General features: G+C 55.1%; 1 protein-coding gene and 1 long non-coding RNA gene across 14 annotated transcripts in view; one reads left to right on the plus strand and one right to left on the minus strand.

Moving 5' to 3' along the window:
- Positions 1–255: 255 nt before the first annotated feature.
- VIPR1 (vasoactive intestinal peptide receptor 1) overlaps positions 256–20,939 on the minus strand; it is a 33,235-nt gene continuing 12,551 nt past the window's right edge. For 2 of the 13 annotated variants that reach the window (XM_070237921.1, XM_070237918.1), the window contains exons 3-14: positions 16,781–16,888; positions 11,206–11,309; positions 9,652–9,758; positions 9,046–9,178; positions 8,752–8,882; positions 6,539–6,672; positions 5,910–5,970; positions 5,637–5,703; positions 5,179–5,270; positions 2,512–2,641; positions 2,236–2,277; positions 256–1,567 (exon numbers count right to left, since the gene is read on the minus strand). In XM_070237921.1, coding sequence (XP_070094022.1) covers positions 1,376–1,567; positions 2,236–2,277; positions 2,512–2,641; positions 5,179–5,270; positions 5,637–5,703; positions 5,910–5,970; positions 6,539–6,672; positions 8,752–8,882; positions 9,046–9,178; positions 9,652–9,758; positions 11,206–11,309; positions 16,781–16,888 — 1,301 coding nt within the window. In that variant the 3' untranslated portion in view covers positions 256–1,375. Of the gene's footprint in view, positions 1,568–2,235; positions 2,278–2,511; positions 2,642–5,178; positions 5,271–5,636; positions 5,704–5,909; positions 5,971–6,518; positions 6,673–8,751; positions 8,883–9,045; positions 9,179–9,651; positions 9,759–11,205; positions 11,310–16,780; positions 16,889–19,950; positions 20,313–20,939 lie in introns of those variants that run through there. The other 11 variants (XM_070237922.1, XM_001501612.7, XM_014731752.3 and 8 more) reach the window with 9 other exon arrangements.
- Positions 4,333–8,273, plus strand: LOC111768368 (uncharacterized). The gene is made up of 5 exons (XR_011426958.1): positions 4,333–4,480; positions 4,864–4,956; positions 5,478–5,572; positions 7,731–7,818; positions 8,036–8,273. It is a non-coding gene; the product is annotated as an uncharacterized lncRNA (long non-coding RNA).

Below are 20,939 nucleotides of genomic sequence, written 5' to 3' on the forward strand. Positions count from 1 at the left end.
AACAATGACTAATAATAAAATAGAACAATTATAACAATATACTGTAAAAAAGTTATGTGAACGTGGTCTCTCTCTCTTAAAATATCTTGTTGTAGTCCACCCATCCTTCTTCTTCTGATGATGATGTGAGGTGATAAAATGCCTACATGATGAGATGAAGTGAGGTGAATGACGTAGGCATTGTGACATAGCGTGCCAGGCAGGACAGAGGGGGAGGGCGTGAGATTTCATCACACTACTCAGAACAGCAGGCAGTTTAAAACTTAGGGATTATTTATTTATGGGATTTTCCCTTTAATATTTTCAGGTAGTGGTTGACCAAGGATAACTGAAACGGCAGAAAGTGAAACTGTGAGTAAGGCTGGACTTCTGTAATATCAGCAGCGGTACAAACAACTGAGAGGATCGAGCTTGTTATAATATATAAAAGGCAGCAGTTAAGAGTCTGAGCTTTCACTTTCTCATCAGCCAGACCTGAGTTCAAATCCTGGACACGGCATGGTATCTGCTCTCTTGGAGACTCAGTTTCCTGATCTGTGAAATAGGGACAGTAGTTCCCACCTTCTGGGTTGATGTGAGGAATAAGGGGCACATCTCTGAGCCTGGCTCTAATAGTTGGCACACAGGTGGGCAGCCAAGGGCAGCTCCCACAGCCCATAGGGATGGTTAGGGCTGGTAGCAGCCTCCTTGAATTGTTCTGGCCATCCTGGGACCATTCTACCTGAAAATAGCTGTGCTCTCCAAACTAAAACTCCCTATCACAATCGCATCTGCCTGAGGCAGAGAGACTCATCCACCTTGAGGAGCTGGCAGCTAGGACACTGGGGGAGGGGACAGTATCTTCGGAGAGATGCCTGAATGGCAATGCTTAACCCAAAGAAACTTGACAGCAATGATGGTACTTCAGGCACTGTCGAGGTGGCGGCGGCGGGTGACTTCTCTGGGCAAGACCTTTGTCCCCTCAGATCACACCATGTTCCCACATGCATTGTTTGGGGATCGGCGGTTGCCATCCTCAGCTGGGTCAAGAGAGCTACCAGGGGGCGGAGTCAGCTGACTTCTTGCCCTCGATTGGCGGAGGGGGCCTTTTGGGGAGGAGTCTGATGACTGAGCTCCACCCGACATCTTCCGGGGTGAGAGCTCCGAGCGCTCCAACTTGCAGAGAACCAGCTCCCCGATCTATGTACCCTCCTTTCCCCAGGCAGGCGCAAAGATAGCGTTCTCCAGGGGCGTCTGGACAGTGACCTGGGGCCGGGGCAGCCTCCGAGCCCAGGGCTGGGGCTGGCCTCGCCCGGGCAGGCCTCCGCCCCCGGTGCCGCCCGGGGTGGATGTGTGCGGGCGGGAGGGGCCGCCCTGGGCCCCTGGCGCGTAGCGGTCACACCAGGGAGACTTCGGCCTGGAAGCTGGACGAGCGGCGCGCGCCCGGGCTGACGCGGGTCAGCATGGAGACCTGCGTGCTGCAGGTGGCCCCGTTGCTGCCTGCTGACGGGTGGCGGTATTTGGGGTCCGAGCCCAAGACTCCCTGCAGGTGCCAGCGCCGCCACTTCCGCCGCAGCTCCGCCTGCACCTGGAAGAAGGGAAAGTGGTCAGGCCCGCCCCCACGAAGCCTCCTCCACTGCTGATTGGGCTGCTCTCGATTTAGGGTGCTGAGCCAGCCAGTCATATCCTCTTGGGGAGTCTAAATTGAGAGATGCGGATGCTACCTTGGGCAGTACACAGTCGTGACCCTGTAGGGGCCAGGGTCAAATCTACGCCTTGGAGTACGGAAAGGTGGGAGGCAGAGAGGATCAGAGAATGCAGTCCAGGGAGGGAGAGGGGTGCTGCTTGGGTGGCTGTGTCCCCATTCTTCTGATCCGTGCCCTCCAGCTCACTTGAGCTCATCCAAGTGGATTTCTGTGCTCTGTAACCAGGGCGGCACGGTAACTCAGCCTTCACCTGCCGCCCCCACCCATCCCCACTCACTCTACACACAGCCACTAACATAGCCACTTCTCAAACTCTGAGACGCACATGAATCTCCTGGGGGTGGGGGGGTGGTTTCTTAAAATGCAGATCCTAAGTCAGTAGGTCTGGGATGGGCCCAGAAATCAGCATTTAAAAAAATGTCCTAGGTGCCACCAGATTTGCTAGTCTGAGGACCACACTTGGAGTAGCAAGGTTTAACCCGTCCTTGCTCTGCACATAACTCATCAGTGTTTCTGTTCCCCTGGTCCCCAAGGTCTGAGAGGGGCTTACCTCGCCATTGAGGAAGCAGTAGAGGATGGCCACCACAAAACCCTGGGGAAGAAGGGGGTAGGAGAGATAAGGAAGACAGACCCAGGGAGCCCCCAGCCCTGCCCCACCCCTGGCCCCAGTGTTCCCCTGGTTAAACAAAGGGCAAAGCACACAGTAGGTGCCTAATCAATATTTATTACAATAAAAAATTGGAATCCAGTGGCAAGAGACCAAGGCCCCAGGCTGAATTCCCTTAAAACCCAGAGAAGAATGCAGCCTTAAGTCAACAGCTCATACCTGGAAAGACCCCACGACGAGCTCAAAGACCATTTTCACTTCAGCCTTAAAGTTGTCGGGGAAGAAGGCGAACATGATGTAGTGCACTCCAAACAAGGGGATCAGCAGAAGGGTGGACTTGGCCAGCCTCCTGGGGGCGGGGATGGGAGGAAGCAGTGGGTGTGTGTGTCCACATATGTGGACTCGATAGGGTCTGGTGTAGAGGCAGCTGGGGCACAGAAGATGGGGAAAACAACCAGGATGTGTGAGGATGGACTGTTGGCTCCCGTAATATTAGGTCCACATCTGTTCCTGTTCCATATCTGCAGTGCCTATGCCCTCACGTCCCCCAGCCCTCCTAGCGTGGAGGGCAGCATGAGGGAGAAAGAAGCCCTGTATTCTCACCCTTCTGGAGGAGAGAGTATAAAGGAGGGCCAGCGCTGAACCCTGAGGGTCATGCACAATAGGGGTATTTCAGGCTCTGCGGCAGCTAATGGGGAGATGTTCGTGGGCTATAGGAGATCCCAGCTCTCCTTCTCCTGGTCTCAGTTTCCCAAATCTTTACAATGGGGTAAATGTATGCTCAACATGGTCAAATTACAGAAACGGGGCCCACTGTAAACTCAGAAGTGCTTTGGGCGCTATAAAGTGCAGTATATCCATGAGAGACCAATTCTCCACTAGGAATGAGGGCTTTTGGGAAGGAAGTCTTTGTAATTGGGGTGCTGACCACATATGCCCAAGGCCACTGGGGAGGATGGTGGGTGCTCAAGTTTGTGCCTGGTCACCAAGGATGACCCAGGGTCAACTAGTAGTATAGCCCTCTGGCTTTGGCATCTCTGCTGTGTCCACTTCTCCAGGAGTTGTCACCTTTTCTGGGATTGCACCCCTCTCCCCCTGCTTCCCCACAGCACTACACACACTCCCAGCACAACCTGAAGGACCAGCTCCTCCTTCACCAGCCTTGTGTGCTTGGCAGGGCCCACATTCACTTGAAAGGACTCACCCTTCTCCCATGGAACAAGGCTTATCCTGGTTCAGGCCTCCCAGCCACCTGACCTTATAGCTGATCCAGGCAGTGTGAGCCCATGGTTCCCTGGCTGGGAGAAGTCTGAGGGGTGGGCGTGGGGGGTGGGGGTGGGGGGGCCTCTGCCTCTATCTCTCCTGCCTTGGCAGTGAGCCCAGGGGAGCCTAGGCCTGAACCTAAAGTCCCACAGCAAACGGGTCAGAGAAGCTGACCTTGCCCCTCCCACTCTTTCCTGGACCTGGTTCCCAGCCATGCCAAAATCCTGAGCACTGCCCACCTCTCCTTGGCTGCAAACCCGTCCCACGCGCCCAAGGCTGACAGATGGAGGCTTTCTTTAAATTGAAGGCTTATGGGGAGGTGGAGAGTGGGAGCTGACAGCCCCTCCGCAGGGAGCTCCGTCTCCTACTCCCCCCACCCCTTCTGCCTGCTGACAGCTGTTCAGTTTCCATCTCACCCACGTGGACCTGGCGATGACCAGCTCTCTTTGCCTCAGATTCAAGCCCTTTTGAGCAGTTGTACATTGGAGGAAAGAAGGCCCCACAGGCAAAATGGAGAATCAGGGTGCGCAGGCCTGATGTGCTTGCTGCCCCTTGGCAGACTGCAGACCCCCGCAGGGCCTTCCCGTCTCAAACTGAAAGGGAAGCTCCACCTACACACCCAGCAGGAGAGAATGCTGTCATCCCAGGAACGTGAGTCTTAGTTTCATCAGAGAGAATCACAGGATTCCAGAATAGAATCCTAAATCCAGCAGCTCGTGACATTCTAGCCAGGAATCTTAGAATCACAGCAAAGACTCCCCGGAGAGAAGCCAGGTCAGGAAGAACATTCTAGAATCCCAGGACTAGAAGACCCTTGTGGGATGCCCCAGGCTTGTCTTGTCTGCGCAGCACTGATAATCACTCTCCTGTTCCCTTCTGTGGGCATGCAGAACCCTACTGACCTTCTCACAGCCACCCTTTTCAGGTTTCTCTAGTTCTGTCTTCAACCTTTGTTGTTCTCATGAAAACCTGCCTGTTTCTCCAATCCTCCCACAGGGAACAGACCTCATAACCACTGTCCCATGGATGCTGTGCCCTCCCCCTGCCATGGCAATGTGCTCCCAAACCCTTGAGGAGGAGGGGTGCGTGTCAGTTTCCTCATCTGTAAAACAGGGACAATTTTGTGGGGACTGTGTGGATGAAATGAGATGACACATGGAAACCCTTTAGCATATGCCTGGCATAGAAACTGCAGACATTATTACTGGGGCGTACTGAGTCCTGAATATGGCTGTCTTGTTGGCAGACTGGGGGCTGCCCCAGGGCATTCATTTACTGTGCATTTATTGTGCCCTTTTTCTATGCCAGGCACATGGTGTACACAAGATACAGGTTATCTACTGTCTTCTCGAGCAATCTGGCTTAGCAGCAGATACATACGTGGGGCAGATCATCTGCTGGGTGAGTGACTGCAGGAGAAACAGATATGGGGCTCATGAGCCTGGTGCAGGTGGGGCTGGGGCAGGGGACACTCATGGCCTGAGCCCAGCCATTGGGCTTGAGGTAGGCAAGAGCAAGGTGGCTTTTTGGTGACTCTGGAGGGGGACTTCAAGGGGATGTGGGGTGATTTGAGGACTGGGGATGGGGATACTGGGAGGGCCAGTGTACTGGGCCCACACTCACGAGTATGGGCTGCTGTCATTCTTCCCAACATCTGGGGTCCGCAGTTTCTGAACCAGGATTCGAATGATGCGAATAAATAGGATGAAGTTCACCTGGTGGGTGGGGGTCAAGGTCAGGTGGTCAGAGAGGGGAGGCAGGGGTGTCCAGCCCCCTGGGCTGATGGCCTGCCTTCATCCCCAGGGACCTGCTGCCCTTTCAGCTTACCTTTCCCTGAGCTGTTCCCCTTTGGGCAGGTCATCTGGGAACTCTACTTCACATCCCTGAGGACTAGGCCTCTCAATCTGTTTTCTCTATTCTAGAGGAAGAACTGGTGGAGGAAGGGATGGGGATGATCCTGCACTGGAAGCCTAGCTTTCAGTTCTGACCTAGACACAAAGTTCTTGTGGCACCTAAGGTAAGTTGTCTACCCTATCTGGGCCTCAGTTTCCCCATCTCTGAGTGGTGGGAGGAGGCCTTACCAAGATGGAGGTGAGGATGGGGGCCTTTATGATCCACCACAATGAGGAGTTGATGGTGTCCCAGCATCTGGGCAGGGTATGGTGGGGGAGAATGAGAGAGGTTGTCCTCAGCCAGAGGGAGTCAGCAGTCCTCCCAGTTGTCCCCGGCTCTTCCCTCAAACCCTTTAGAGATCACAGGCCCGGAGTCTGTTGCTCCCAGGTCCCCCTCATTCCACCCAGGGGATCTGCCCCAAGTGATGACAGCCAGGAGGAGAGGGCGGGGTGACAGCTCACCCATAATCCTCAAAATGGATCCTGATGATGGTCCACACCATGATGAATGTGCTAGGCACTCCTGTCAGGGCCAAAGGAGAGAGAAAGAAAGGAGAGGGCACGGGAGGCAGGGATAGATGCCATGGCAGGCATGAGGGAGAGATTGAGGAGAAGGAACCAGAGACAGGGAGGGAGAGAGAAAAGGGTGGGTTTTCAGTGCTGCCACCTATGGTTGCATAGGTTGTTCATTGTGGAAAGATGCTCCACTGAGGGGCTGAAACTGCATGCCTGAGGGCCTGTGTCCACCTAAAGGGAGAGTCTTTTTCTAATTTCGGCAGAGGCACTTCATAGATTAGCAGCATTTCAAGGGCTGAAGGGGAAATGGAAGGATGTTCGTAGAACCTGTCTGTCGCACCAGATCAGCCCTAGGTGCAGCTGCAGCCTGAGGGCACCTGCCCTGGGGTCAGACATTTGGGCAGCTTTTATCAACCCTTGGCCGAGAGCCTTATAGGCAGGACCTGCAGCCCAGCAAGACCTAAGACTGCAGGCTGGCGTGGCACCCGCCCCTAGTGAGCTACCCAGGCCTTGCCCCCTCTAACCCCAGCCTGGCAGCCCTCCCTGGTACCATACCCCAGCCGATGAGTATGTACCCCCAGAAGTACTTCCGCTCGGAGAAGAAGGAGACGGCAAGCAGGGTGTGCAGGTAGAGGCCCTCCACCAGCAGCCAGAAGAAGTTGGCCATGACACAGTACTGGAATAAGACCACGGCTGCCTTACAGCCCACCTGCAGGAGGACGAGCAGAGAGGGGGCTCACTGGGGTTAGCAGGGGTCCCTGCCTGCCCACATCTCTGTCTGGGACAACAAACAAGGTTGTAGTACAGACAACGTAATCTCTGTTATTTTTGCATTATCCCCTTAAAAATGTACTCAGTGGCTGTCCCATTTTCCCTGATTTTAGATCATCTGATGCTTTGGAATAAGCTTGCAATTTTAATTATTCATCCATCAATTTACCATCTCTTCATTTTCCCATCTATATATCTATCCACCCACCTACCCATCTGATCATCCACCTACCCACCTATCCATTTATCCATTTATTTACCCACCTACTCCCTAGACATCCACTACCAACTCACCCATGCATCCATCTACCATCCGTCATCTATTCTTCTTCTATCAATCCATCCACACACTCACCTATCTCTCCATTCATCCACCTATCCACCTTCTAGACATCCACTACCAACCCACACACCTAGCCATCTATCCATCCATTCCTCTATCCATCTGTCCAACAGTCTGCTCATCCATCCTTCCACCTATCTACCCACCCACGCCTCTACCCATCATTTATCCAATTTTTCTCACTTTATCCATCTATCCTTCTGCCTGCTCAGCTATCCATGCACCTGTTTACTCAGCCATCCATCTACCTACCCATCCACTTAACCCCCACTCCCCATTCGTCTTATTCCAATTAGGATTGAAGGCAGCTGGAAGAGGTATGAGGGAGAATTCTTGCTAGTGTTTGCAAGAGTCCCTTGAATGTGTGGGGATGTGGGCTGTGGACTGTGGAGTATGGCCCAGATGGAAGTGTTGAGGAGAGATGGGCACTGAGAAGAGGGAAGAGGAGGGGGAAGTAGAAATTAGGAAAAAAGGAGTGGGAAGAGATGGCTATTCGTCCTGGGGGCCAGAGGAGCTAGTGGGAGAATGGGTTCCCCAGGCAGGGGAGGACAAGGGAGGAGTCAGGGAGACCCCTGAGTAGGGCAATCAGGGGCTCTGGGTGAGCCCCCTGGCATGATTACGTCATTTTGGCCCTCCGTCCTCTCCCATTTCAGATCAAACCCAGATACCTGCGAGCAGAGCTTAAAGTCACCCTCCTCCAGGAAGCCCTAGCTTCCACTCCTCCCTGTACCCAGAACACAGGTATTTCCACCCTTCCTTCCTGTGCCCTTGACTTTGAGACATCCTCGGAGAGTAGCCTATCCTCCTCTGCCTATGGCTGGGAAGTCCTTCCTCAGGTCCCCGGTCAGATCCTCTAGCTGCAGGTGTGCCTGTTTCCCCTACCCTCCCCCATTTGCTTTACAACAAGAATAACTCAGCTCTGTAACAGGACAATTATCTGTGCTTCTCCTTGTCTTAGGAAAGCTTCACAGAGCTACTAATGAATCTCCATCATTATCTTTAACAAGCGTGCTGGAGGCTGCAGGCTGCTCCCCAGGCTCTGCGGCTCACACGCACAGGTCTGACTCAGCCGCAGCTCCCAGGCTGGATCTTCTGAGGACCTCTGGGAATGGCCAGAGTGGCTCCTCTGGGTTTTCCCTCCCACTTGTCAAGATGCCTGAGATTCCACCATTATAGGTTCACTCTTTGGGGAGAAGGTACTGCTGACCCCTTAAATAATGCTCTGCCTCTGTGGTCACTCATGAAGCAATGAGTCACCAGAATGGGTAGGAGCCAGGGCTGGTCTCGAGCTTTCTGTCCTAGCTCAAGAGGAACTCAGGGAGGGGGCCCTGAGCTCAGAATCAGCTGGAGAGGGACCGCTTAGTGCCAGGCAATGAATTCTTTAACTGCTCTCTTAGCCACCCTTCCCTAAGGAGGCCCAGAACTGACCAAGGGCAGGGTAAGAACAGAAGAGGAGGGCTGGCTCCAGATGGGAAGAGGGGAGAGTAGGAAGGGTGACAAGGTGAGCCAAGCCTGGGTATGCAGATGGCAGAGGGTAGAGTTGGAAGGAAGCTTGGAAGTCCTTGCACAGATGGGGAAACTGAGGCAGGGAGTTCCCAGAGGTCACACGGGAAATTAGCAAGAAAGGTGGGATGGGGGCTGTGGTCTCTGGCCATGAAGTGACCCATTTCCTACCAAGGAGAGGCATTTCTCATTGGCAGGAGCAGGTCTGTGAACTCCCAGGTGGCTGAGCACCATCTCCTGTTGCTGGGAGGGGCGTGGGATTCAAGGAGCTGCCAGATGGGGTCGGATGGGGTTTGGCCATCCTAGGAGAGAGAGAGAGAGAGAAAAGGAGAGAGACAGAGACAGAGAGACAGAGAGAGGAGAGGAAGGGGAAAGAGAAAGCGTGGAGAGAGGGGGGAGAAGGAGATTCAGGTCAGAGAAGATGAAGGAGAGACGGAGGGAGGTGGGCCTGGGCGGGGTCCTCACCGAGCCCTCAGAGCAGTGATCCGTCTCTCCGCCATGGAAGAGGGCCAAGTCTTTGATGAAGACGGCGGCAGCCCTCAGGATGAAGGATATGAAGAGGTGCATGTGGATGTAGTTCCGCGTGCAGTGGAGCTTCCTGTGTGAGGCGGCCAGATCTGGGAGGCGGAAGGGGCCTCCCACCCCCACCCCAACCAACACTGTCCAGTGCTCTGAGAAAGGGTAGGGCAGGGGGAGCATGTGGCTTCAGAGTGCAGGCCCTGCCCCTAAGGGGGTTCCTGCCCCCAGGTATCCCATCCCCATGTGCAGCCTGGCCTCTGAGAGCCTCAGCCTCCAGGTGCCTCATTCCAGAGCACAGGCCCCACCCTCTGGTGCCTTATCCCTAGGTGCAGGGCTATCCTGTGGGGGCCTAGGCTGCAACAGGTGGGACACTTTGAGCAGCCTGCTGTCTCTAAGGGAGGCTGGCTTGGTAGGGGGGCTGGGGCAGGGGCTGTGTGCCGCCCAGGGAGCAACAGAGGAGGGAGGCAGAGCGTGCTGGGCCAGGCTGGGCTCGAGCATGGGAGGGACCTGGCCAGGTCTGCTTTGAGGCCTGTTGCTAGGGCTGGACCTCACCTGAACAGGCTCAAGATGGCTGTGGCGACCAGAAGGGCAGCGAGGGACAGGCTGTAGCCGATGGTGTAGCCAGTCTTCACGGAACTGTAGAACACTGTCTGCTGCTGCTAGAGGGAGGTGGGTAAGGATCTTGGGCGGGGGATGAGGTGGGCTCACCGAGGGGGTGCTGGCAGGAGCGGGATGCCCTACATACCCTGCCTTCCATCCCTGCCTTGGCAGATGTGGAAGCTGAGGCCCAGGGCTCCCAAGAACAGCTAAGCAGCCCCCTTCAGTCCCCAGACCCCTTGACCCCTTGACCCAGTTTCCACATACAGGACAGGACTGCTTTCCAAGGTGGAGGAGGGGATTGAATTCAACCACTTCTCTCTGCTCCTTCATGAGGGAAATGTCAGTGAGGGAATGAGTGAAGACCTCACAAGTTTTATTCGTCCATTTGTCCATTCTTCACGCATGTGTCTGGCACCCCTTCTGTGCCAACTCTGGGCTCAGCATCCTAGGGGACCAAGACTGTTTGCCCTTCAAACCCCAACATGAGGCCCTCTTGTCATGAGGCCCCCTCGCCATGTCTTCACGGGCACACAGGGAATGGAGAATGGGAAAGAAGACACTGTGGGATAATTTCCCATTTGGGGCTCTTGTCAGCAGGATGAGGGCAATCTGGCCTTTCTGGGGAGGCAGGACAAAGCTGGAACCCAAGAGCTTCCTGCTGGCCACCTCCCGATGCCTTCCCCATGAACACACACTCAGAGCCACGGTCCCTGGGCAGGCCCCTCCTTCCTCTCCACCTCCCATGCCCCACTGCAGAGGAGGCAAGTGGTTAAGTGGGATTTAAGGGATTTAGATCCAACCTGAGGATCTGGTGGGCTGTGAAGGCCTCTGAGGCAATTGCTGCCCTCTTGAGGGGAGTGAAAGACCTGTCTGAGAGGGGTGTCTGAGGGTGGGACAGAAGTCATCCAGACAGACAGACAGACACACGCACACATGCATTCGCACACCAAAGCAGAGAGGGGCTCCAGCCGAGGACTCCAATTATACTCCTGCTTCCCCATCAATATCCCAGCCTGGCTCCTGGCCTCTCATCCTTACAGTGACCACCTATGCTTCACCTGCTTCAGGGTAGATCCTTGTCCTGGGACTGTGGACAGGTCCTTTTCCTGTCCCTATCCTTGTCCCTGACTGGCTGTTGGCTATCTGCAGCTGGTTCCTTCCAAGATCTGCACCTCAGTTTCCCTCTGCATGCGACACAGGGGATAATATCTGCCAGCCTTGCCATCTCCAGGGCTGGAGCAGGGCTCCCACCAGGCAGTGCGGTGGCCTGGCCAGGGGCTGCTGCTTTAGCTTTTCCGCTGTGAGCATCCTCATGAAAGCCCCCTTCTGTACCCTGTCACAGGAAGCCAGGAGATGAGCCTGAGAAATGCAGGCCTGGAGAGGGAGGAGGCTAGGGGAGGGCAGACCCCAGGAGTCCTGATTCCCACACAGAGGGCAACCTCAGCCCTGAGTGGGAGCGAGTGGAAGGAGCCTAGCAGGTCAAGGGGGACATGCACGGAGGCCCACCTCGTCCAAACCTGATGTCTTGTCATCCAAGCCACAGGCAATGTTGTAGGGGCCAGGCTCCAGGTGCGTCCAGCCCTCACTGGTGCAGCTGCGGCTCACGTTGCCTGGGTGGAGGGCAGGGGTGGAGAGGAGAGAAGTTGAGGCTGGGAGCAGGGCAGGTCCGTGGAGTAGGCATGGGGCTCAGCCCTACTCCCATCATCCCCTGCTGTATCAGGCTCCTGCTGCCCTGACCTAAACACCCAGGGCATCATGGGGGAACCTGGGGCAGGGAGAAGCCCCTCTAGGGCTGCCAGGGGACCCTCTGACACAGGTGACAGTCAGAGCAGACATTTCTGGGCACAGCCCTGTCCCTTGTCATGTTTGAACCTGGCCCCAGATACAACAGAAAGTGATCCTTGTCACAGACAGCCTGGATCCTTGGCACCGAATGATCCTTGGCCCTTGCCATGAGCTAAACACTGACCCTTGTCACAGGGCCACCAGAACTGGTGTGGCAGATGGTCTGTTTGTTATGCAGGTACAGACAGCATCCCTCTGGCTGGGGTGAGGGCCAGGCCTGCCCAGTCCTCCTCAGTCAGTCTGCCTGGGCCTACAGGCTTGGGTTGCCTTCCACACCCAGTGGGGCTCAGATGTGCTGCTGGAGAGGGACCAAAGGTGAGGCAGGAGGTGAGTGGGGGTTGGAGGACACCTGATGAGGGCACAATCCTCATCAATGGAGAAGCAGGGAGCTCCTGGAAGGGGAACCTGCCCAGGCAAAGGCACGTGCAAGGGGAATCAGGCAGCACAGCATTGCAGGATCTGGGGGCTGAACCACATTGAGGCTAGGGCTCCAGGGCACGTCACTCTTCACTGTCCTTGGAGGCCCAAAGCTCCAGCAAAGGGACAGGACCACTAAAGGGCCATGTGACGTGAGGGGTACCTCCGAGGGTCCCCACTCGCCAGCCCTGGGGAGGTGTCCTCTTCCCTGAGAGGGAGGGGGGAGTTTAAGAGAAAATGGGTGAGCCAGAGAAGACCCCCATCCAAGGAGATGGATCCCAACATCCTTGCCCTCTAGCTCCTTTCTCACCAGCACCATCACCACCAGCACCATCACCACCGGCACCACCATCATCACCACCAGCATCATCGCTGTCATCACCATCATCACCATCATTGGCTTCATCACAACAGCAAGTTTTGAGAACTTTTCACATGTCAATGCTGTACGGAGCGCTTCAGGTGCAGTATCTTATTGAGTTCCCTCAACTATCCAATGAGGAAGGTAATCCCATTTCACAGTTGAGAAGTGAGGCTCCAAGAGGTTGGTCACTTGCCCAAGGCCACACAGAGAGGACAGGGTAGAGCAGGTGTGGTCCCCAGAGTGTTCCCAGGTAAGCTTGCTCTCACCTGCACTGAGGTGACTTGTTTTGGGTGTCCAGGTGCAGAGCTGTAGGAGGAGTCAGGCTGTCCTGTGAACTCACGGAGGGTCACAGTGCATGTGTGTTTAATACTTCCAAACTTTGCCATGTGCTCAGAAAGTACCAAGTTATCCCATACTCAGTATCTCTGTAAATCCTCCTGGCCACCCTTTGAAAGAGGTTCTTATCACTGTTTTATGGATGGGGAACTGAGGGACAGCTGGGGGGTGGTGGGGGACAGCCAGGAAGGAGCAGCTGGGGCTGGGTCTCTTCTCACTGTAAGGTCCTGGAGGAGGGCAGGAGGGACTTTGCTCAGGAAGGGACACTGGGCCTTTCCTGCACAGGCCTCTCAACCACACTGCTGCAAGGGGTTCCCAGGACGTGAGAAAAGCCCTCATGCAGCCCCTGCTCAGCTCCTTAGCTTTCCCCCAATGTGGCTGGGGGCGGGTGGACCTCGAGGCTTCAAGGAGCCCCTTATCAAACTGCAGGCCCGCCTCAGCCCAAGATCTAAGGAGCTCACTGTGGGCCCTGGGGCCCTGTCCCCTCCCAGGATCTGATTCTTGTGGGGACTGCCCCCACCAGGCTGGGGCAAATTAGAAAAGGGGACAAGGCCAGATCAGCTAGCCTTGAAGCTAGGACACTAACACCTCAGGCTTTGGGCTCCCCACTTGCCAGAGAGACCAAGGCTCCCTGAGGTTATGCCCATGACACAGCGGGCACCTGGTATCATCATGAATTAAGCTAGTGAACCTGAGTGATCCAGCAGCATCACATGCCTTCTGTGGGAGCAGGAGGGAGCAAACATTAATGCGTTAAGGCTAGTGATCAGGAGTTACTTTAGTCCCACTAAAAGATGGGGATATCAAGGCTGAGAGAGGTTGAGTGACTTGCCCATGGTCACACAGCAAGGAAGTAGCAGGCCTGGGATGCAGACGTAGGTCAGCCCGGATCTTTCTGGGCTCCCAACAGTGGCTGAAGGGGCATCTTGTCCCCTGGAGCCCTGGCCACCCTGGAAGGGAACCGTTCTTGAGGAGATCTCAAAGGCAGTCACCATGGGACCCTAAGAAGCAGCCAAGAGCCTCTCCCCAGTCTGGGCCCAGGAACTGGCAGACCTTATGTGTGTAGAGGGGGACTGGGAGGGAGGGGCAGGGCACTTTAACCCCATGTTAGGAGGGATGCCCTGTTCTGCCAGTCTCCTCCCGCTCACCATGTCTCAGAAAGAAGTCAAGGCCCACCACTCCTCCCTTGGTTCTCCATGTGAAAAGCACCACTCGGAGACTGGAGGCAGAAATCAGGGTACCATTTTCTCCCCTACTCCTCTCTCCTCTCCCTCATCAGTTGCCAGTCCTGTCCCAGCCTCTCTTTCCTCTCCACCACCACCTCATCTCCCCTGAACTAGGTAGGAACCTCCTGATGGGTCTCCTTGCTTTCCCGCCCCCTCCAAGCCACTCCCCACCCTGAGATAGCGGGAGGGATTGTTCTAAAACCTAGATGTGGCCATGGTGCCCTCCTCCTGAAATCCTGTCAGTGGCTCCCCATCCCAGCCAGCCAGGGCCAACGTCTTAGGCTGGCATCAAGACTTCCTTACTATGGCTCCGCGATGCAGGTGGTGGGGTGTGGGGTGGGGGAGGTGCCCCATAGACCCCATAGACACAGTCAACAGACTGTACGTTGAGTTTTCTCAACCAAAATAGCCATCCTATTTTTTATTCTAAAAAAAGTCTCTTCAGATATTTGAAGGTAAAAACACCACAGATGAAAGACACGCAGACCAGGAGTTAAAGGACTGGGCCCCACAAACATTTTGGCACCTTGATAAGCAGTCCTCTGTCTGGGTAGATAACTTCCAACTCTCCACAATCTTTATCTTCTACAAAGGTTCTTCAGCTGTCCCCCTAGGTCCCTTCCAACCCTTCTGGGGGGACACTCCTTTCCCCAGTCCTGTTACTCAAGGAGTTGGCATTGGCATCACCCCTACCCTGCACTCCTTTACTTGCAAACTTCCCTCTTTGAAATTTAAGGCCAGTTGCTCACACTTTCTTCATCTAGTTGCCCAAGAAAACACATCCTCTTTCTCTTACATTGTGCGCCCCTAACCCAGTCTCCTATTTGTCTCCATCATTTTCAGAAACTAGGGCTGTCAAGTATTGCCATGCAGGTTGTTCACGGCACAAAGGTGGCTGGCTGATGGACGATAGGGGCTGATATTTACTTCTTATTCAGCTGGCCACTAGGTGGGTTCTGGTGAGAGGTCAACTCCACTTGAGGAAGGGCTGCCTTTTCTCATCTGTACAAAGGCACCATGTGGGGCCCATTGAGGCTGGCAGCCTCAGGGTTAGCCAGATGGTGGGCTGGAGTCCAGGCTCTCAAGTGAAGGAGCTGCCTTGACAATTCCAGCAGGGCCAGAAGGAAGAGCCGTCAGGAGGAATGCAATTAGCAGAGTGTCAGGGAGGAATGCAATTAGCAGGCGCTTCCAGGGATCCGAGAGAAGGCTGGTTGCCAGCCTCTGCTGACGGGATGCACTATGAGACCTGCTAGAAGAACTCATCTCCTGCCCGCTCAGGTGCTGGGTTCCCCTGGAGGAGGGCTGGGCTAGGTGGGCGCCGGCCTGTGACTGCTCCCAGATTCCACGGGGAGGGCATAGAGGTCTCTCCTTCACTGCTGAGGTTGCAATATCGAGCACTGGGGGCAAAACTGGCCTATCCCAAAGACACCATTTGGTCCACCTCCTGTGCCCACTTTACAAACAGGGAAACTGAGGTCCAGAGAAGAAAAAGCCACCTGGACTGATACCCAAGAGTCTTTCTACTTGCCCTCTGAATCCTTATCTAGGTCCTGCTGTTCCCTCAGTCCCTCCCACTCCAGCCTGCTCCTCCCTCAGTCCTCCCCACCCCAGCCTGCTCCTCCCTCAGTCCTCCCCACCCCATCCAGCTTGCTCTTTTCCCCAGCTCATCAAACCTAGACCTGAGGGGGGGCACGTGTGATCCCTCCCTCCCCCTCGGGCTCCGCCATGACCTCCACAGGCAAGTCTCCCCCTTCTCTCCTCTGCCATGCTCTCTCCCAAGTTCAAATCACCATCATCCTCACCTGCTGTGTGGTTGGGTCTTCCCATTTGCACTCCTAGAATCCTTTCTTCTCACAGAAACCAGTTATCAGTGAAAAACCTGAAGTGGACTATGTCAGTCCTCTGCTTAAAGCCCCAGGGGCTTCTCAGAGAATTTAGGAAAAGCCCAGTCCCCAGTCAGCCATCAAGGCCTGCAGGGTCTGGCCTCCGCCCACCTGTCTCCTCCCTCCTGAGCTCTCTCTGCTTCAGCCTCACTGACCTCCTTTGAGTTTCCTTAGTTCTCATCCCAGGGGCAGGAGATTCTCTCTCAATGATCCGCCCACCCAGGATCTGTCCGTGGTGGCTCTTTCCCACCCCCAGGTCTCCTCAGAGAGAACATCCCTGAACACTTGCCTTACGTCACCCCCACATCTTCTCCCTCCCTGCCCTGCTTACCATTTATATGTGTGTCCGTTTTCTTGCTAAACGTCTCTCCAACTAGAATGGTAGCTCTGTGAGGGCAGACAGCATGGCTGTTCTATCCCGTGCCCGACCGTGGGTTTGTCTGGCTCAGTGCCTGTCGTACTAGTAGGTGTGTAATGAACATTCATGGAATGAAAGAATGGCTGCATAAATTACACTGCGAGCCTCTTGACTCAGTAGCGAGAAAGCCCACTTCCTAAAGAGGCTCCCTGTTTTCTGCCTTCCATGTGAACATTCGTTTAGGCAGAACACGATAAGGTGTTTACATAAGCAAAGCTGTGCAGTGGTTTCACGGAGCCAGAAAGGCCATCAGCTCCAGACAGCGAAAGACTGAATCATGACCAGCCCAAGACAATGGGAACACGGGAGCCATAATTTAATCAAATGTCTGTCAGTCAATCAGTTATCAATTGCTGAGCAAATATTTAGTGAGCCCTTCCCACTTGCTTATCTTAATGTGAAGAGCTGGTCAAATCCCATGTGTGCTTCAAAGACCTCGTGCCAGTGCATCCTCTTCCAGGAGGCCTCCTTGATTGCTCCAGCCCCTTTGACCACTCTCCTTTGTCGTCTCACTTTCTTGAGAGGTGAGTTCCCACTCCAGCCGGCACCACTTGGGCCACCCACCTCCCTTGCTTCAACCCAGAGCTCTTACCTTGAGTGGAGGAGAAGAGCCTAAAGATGGGGGGGCAGGCCAAGACGACCACCTGGCCCCGAGGGGTGGCCGGCCAGCAGGTGAGGTTGTCCCACATCTTGCTGCAGCCTGTGGGGTGAAGGCAGAAGACAAATGGGTCAGCATGGCTACCAGATGCCTCCAGCCTTGGGGCTTGAGCCCACAGGCACCCACTCTTTTCCTCTTCCTCCAGGACCCCACTTCCAGGAGTCTCCAGTCTGGGGGGCGGGCACCAACCACCCAGCCTGGCTGTGCAGGGCCTGTCCCGACAGGGAGGGGGGAGTGGGAAGCATGACTACAGCTCCATGGTCCTTAGTGAGGGACAGAGCACTCCTGAGGGGGTGTCAAACAGTTGGGGGAGGGGTTTGTCTGTTGCAAGGATTGGGGGCCTCACCCTGCATTTGATGGGCAGGCACAGGGATGCCAGGCAGACAGGCTGCATGGTCCTGCACAATGATGAATTGCAAGGCTTTCGAATGAGCCACTGGGTATGTGTGTAGGTGGAAACTTTTTGTAATGACCACAGCCTAGACTCTTACTCTGTTTTACAGATAAACACAAGGCCCTAATTGCACAGCTTTAACATACACAGTTTCCCAGGAATGCAACTACTGAGTACGGGGAGAGAAGGCTGGGCTTGTTGTGTTCTGAACTTTACTAAGAGTTGTTGAATGTTTTGGAAAATCACTTTACCTACAGCAATGCTGCTCGTGACACCTGAGTCAGTGATGAAACCACGGTGTATATCAATCTACCTTTATAGCTCTCACCTTCCCAGGGTTTATATTTATAGGTACAACCTTCAGACTATGTCTTCTTATCTTTGAGAGTAATTGTGCCTAAATATATACAGAGCATTTTATTATAAGTTACTTTCCTTTTTTTCTCTTACAACTAGAACAGCATTTAAAAAAAAATGAATGTGTGTATCCTGAATCTCTTTTTATCATGGTAAAGGAAGCATTAGGAAATATTTGTTATAAAAAGGAAGTGTTGGGTATGGTGGGGTGATGGGTATATTGGGGTTCAGCTAGTTCTTGAGGAGTCTTCTCAAAACTCACAAAGCAACCCAGAGGCCCCCAACTCAGTCGAATTGTGAATTGTGATGGGAGTGGCGGTCAGGGGGCAGTTCAGAGAAAACTCTGTCTTGCAGGCTCTGTTCTCCACTGTGTACTTATTAGTCTTGAGGGCCTGACTGGTGAAGGGGGAATAATGGGGTCTCTAGGGGTCTGCTTTAATAGGCAAATGCAAACGCCATGGTTTTGCTTGTTCATGGGCTGGGTGTCCCCGAGTGACTGGGACTCCTCCAGATCCCCTTCCCTGAGGGAAGTTTAATTGTCTCTTTGCAACCCTGCCAGTCCCACAGATTTGCTCAGGAAACCCAACCCCTGAGCCAAAGTCAACGGCATCTGGGCCAAGCCCAGCCCAGCCCAGGTCCGAAGGTTCATGAGTTCCCAAGAGGGGGGCCTGGGAAGAACAGGTGAAAGGATGGCCCCATTTGGGGAAGAGCCCGCGGACTCTGAGTGCTGGAGTGGGCCAGCTGCAGGGAGGGGTTCCTTATGGGGCTGCAGCAGCCAGGTGGCACCTGCAGTGGAAGGCTGAGAACACCTGGATCCCCAGGGTCTGGTCAGAGAGCACAGCCTCCCTTCCTCAGGGACCCCAAGGCTTCTGCCCCACCCTGTCCTGAGGCTTTGGTGGCCTCACTCTGGCTCCCAGTCCCTCCCCTCCTCCATTCCTGTGCCAGCCTCTCTGGAGGCCAGGTAGGGGCCCTTCAGGACAGTCAATTCCTGTTAGCCATTGGAGACCCTGTTAATAATATCAGAGAACACTTACATAACCTTTGTATGTGGTAGGCTCTGTTCGACTCTCTTTAAATAAACAACTTATTTAACCCTCCCATTTTACAGATGAGAAACTGAGGCATAGAGCGATTAGATAATGAGCCCAAGGACACATTGCTGGCGAGGGGTGCAGCCTGTTCACATGCTCCCTTTCCAGCAAATCTTTTGTACTCCTTGATGCTGGAGTCTGGGCCTGATGCTGTTTCTCTGGGAATTTGGCTCTGCTGGACTTTGTTTACCCCTCTCTGACAGCACTGGGCACACCCTGTTTTGTAGTCCAGCTATTGTGTCTGGGTCCTCACCAGACTTTGAGCTCTCTGGCTCTCTAACTGCAGCACAAGTTGGGGAGTGACTTCAGCATTGGGTGTTTGGCCCTGAGTTCTGCTTCACCAGAGGTGGCACAGACAAGAGAAAGACTAGGCCTTGCCTTTGGGGAGGCCACACTTGGCCTCAAGGAATCTCAGCACCGCTAGGGCTGGGCTGGGCTGAGAACTGGTGCTGGGGCACAAGCTGGTGAGCAGGGCAGGGGAGCCAGGGAGGAGGGGCCAGGAGGGCCAGGTGGTCAGGGAAGCTTCCTGCAGGAGGCAGCAGGGTTAGGAAGCCGTGAAGCGGGTGACAGCCAAGAAAATGCTAGTCATCTGGAAGGTCTGTTGTCCTGGGCTGGGCCCCGGGAGTATTCTCTGTGTGCCCAGCCCACGGAGACCCCACAGGTCTCACCACATGTGTCACCAGGCCCACAGAGACACAGGGCCCAGGCTGGCTGTGTGTGCCCATGGGGGGCTGCCACCTCAACAGGAAAGAAAGTCCAACCTAGAGCCTGGGATGGGGAATGGCGAGGCAGGGCGGGGCCTCTGCTGTGTCATTTTATAGGCATGTGTGCACAGAGAGACATACACACTGATAAGCACTCCCAGGCACACAGAACCACAGACACACATGCAAACACACATACATATAGGCTTACTCAGACATGGAAAGGCCAGACACAAGCAAACACAGGTACAGAGAGCTGCACACAACTCACAGACATACACGCGTAGACATGACTGGGCATACCACAGAGATTCACACTCATAGATACACGCACATACAAACCAACGCGCAGAGACACAGCAGGCAGACACCTCCAGGCATGTCCAGACTTACACAGACAATGCTTCTGACACACAAAGACACTCAGAGTCAGACATGGAGTTAGAGACCCCAGATGCACAGACATAGCCCTAGACAGACATGGGCCAGGAACACACACCTGGATGTGTGTGAACATGCACAGAGCCCCACACAAGGTCACAGTCCACAGACCCATACCTGCCCTCCTCTGGATCCCAGGCCGGCTGCCTGGTGACAGGGTGTTGGCACCTGACAGGTATCCTGTGCCAGTAATGACCTCATCAGGATCACGAGGTGGCCTGCCCTCGGGGCCTGGGAGGTGCTGCAGTGGGGTCTAGAGTCTGGGGTCTGGGCCTCTCTGGGCTGCCCACGACCCTGCCATTAGGGCCTGCCAAGGCCTGTCTGCAGCCTAGCCCTGCCTCTCTGCCCTGGTGGGCTGAGGTGGGGCATATGAACAGCAGGCAGGTTTGGCCACCCCTGGACCCAGGCCTCAGTCTCAGGACCCCAGGAGACAGGGGGCCGTCCCTCCTTGAGAGCTGGGGCTGGTGAGGCCCATCTGTGAGGCTACACATGCTCACTCGTGGTGCAGGAGGCAGAGCGCCTGGGCACCAGAGCCAAGAAGGAGGGACCTGATAGGGGTTATGTAACTGTCTGCCTCAGGGAGGTGGCGGGGGACTGGGGAGCCAGGAGGACGTAAAGATGCTCCTTGCTCCTGAGTGAGGCTGTTACACAACTGTAAGCTCGGCCTCAGGGAGGTGAGCTGGGAGGGAGGCCCAGAGCAGGCACAGCCACCTCACTGCCTCCAGCCCTCCCCCTCCCTCTCAGTGCGCCTCTAGCCCCATCCCTCCCTGCCCCCCCAACTCCCGCTCACCATAGCACAGTCTGCCTCGGGGGCCTCCCACCCTCCCAGCCTCTCCGCTTCTCCAAACCCTCCCCACCCTTCCGAGTCTGCTCAAGTGGCGCCTTTGGAAGGAAGCCCTCTGTAAGTCCTCCCATTCTCACCCCAGGGCTGCTGAGCCAGGTGCGGGCACACGAGGTGGGGAAGTGAAGAGGAGAGGGTGCTGTCGTCTGATCTGATGGCCCGGCCAGGTCACCTAAGGGGGCCCCTGGCACCATCCTTCACACTGCCACGCCGGAGCTCCCTCAGACCCTCAGAGGACGAGCTGGGCCCCCATATGCTCAGCCTC

Source organism: Equus caballus, chromosome 16 (genome assembly GCF_041296265.1).
Source record: "Equus caballus isolate H_3958 breed thoroughbred chromosome 16, TB-T2T, whole genome shotgun sequence".
NCBI classification, from domain to species: Eukaryota; Metazoa; Chordata; class Mammalia; order Perissodactyla; family Equidae; genus Equus; species Equus caballus.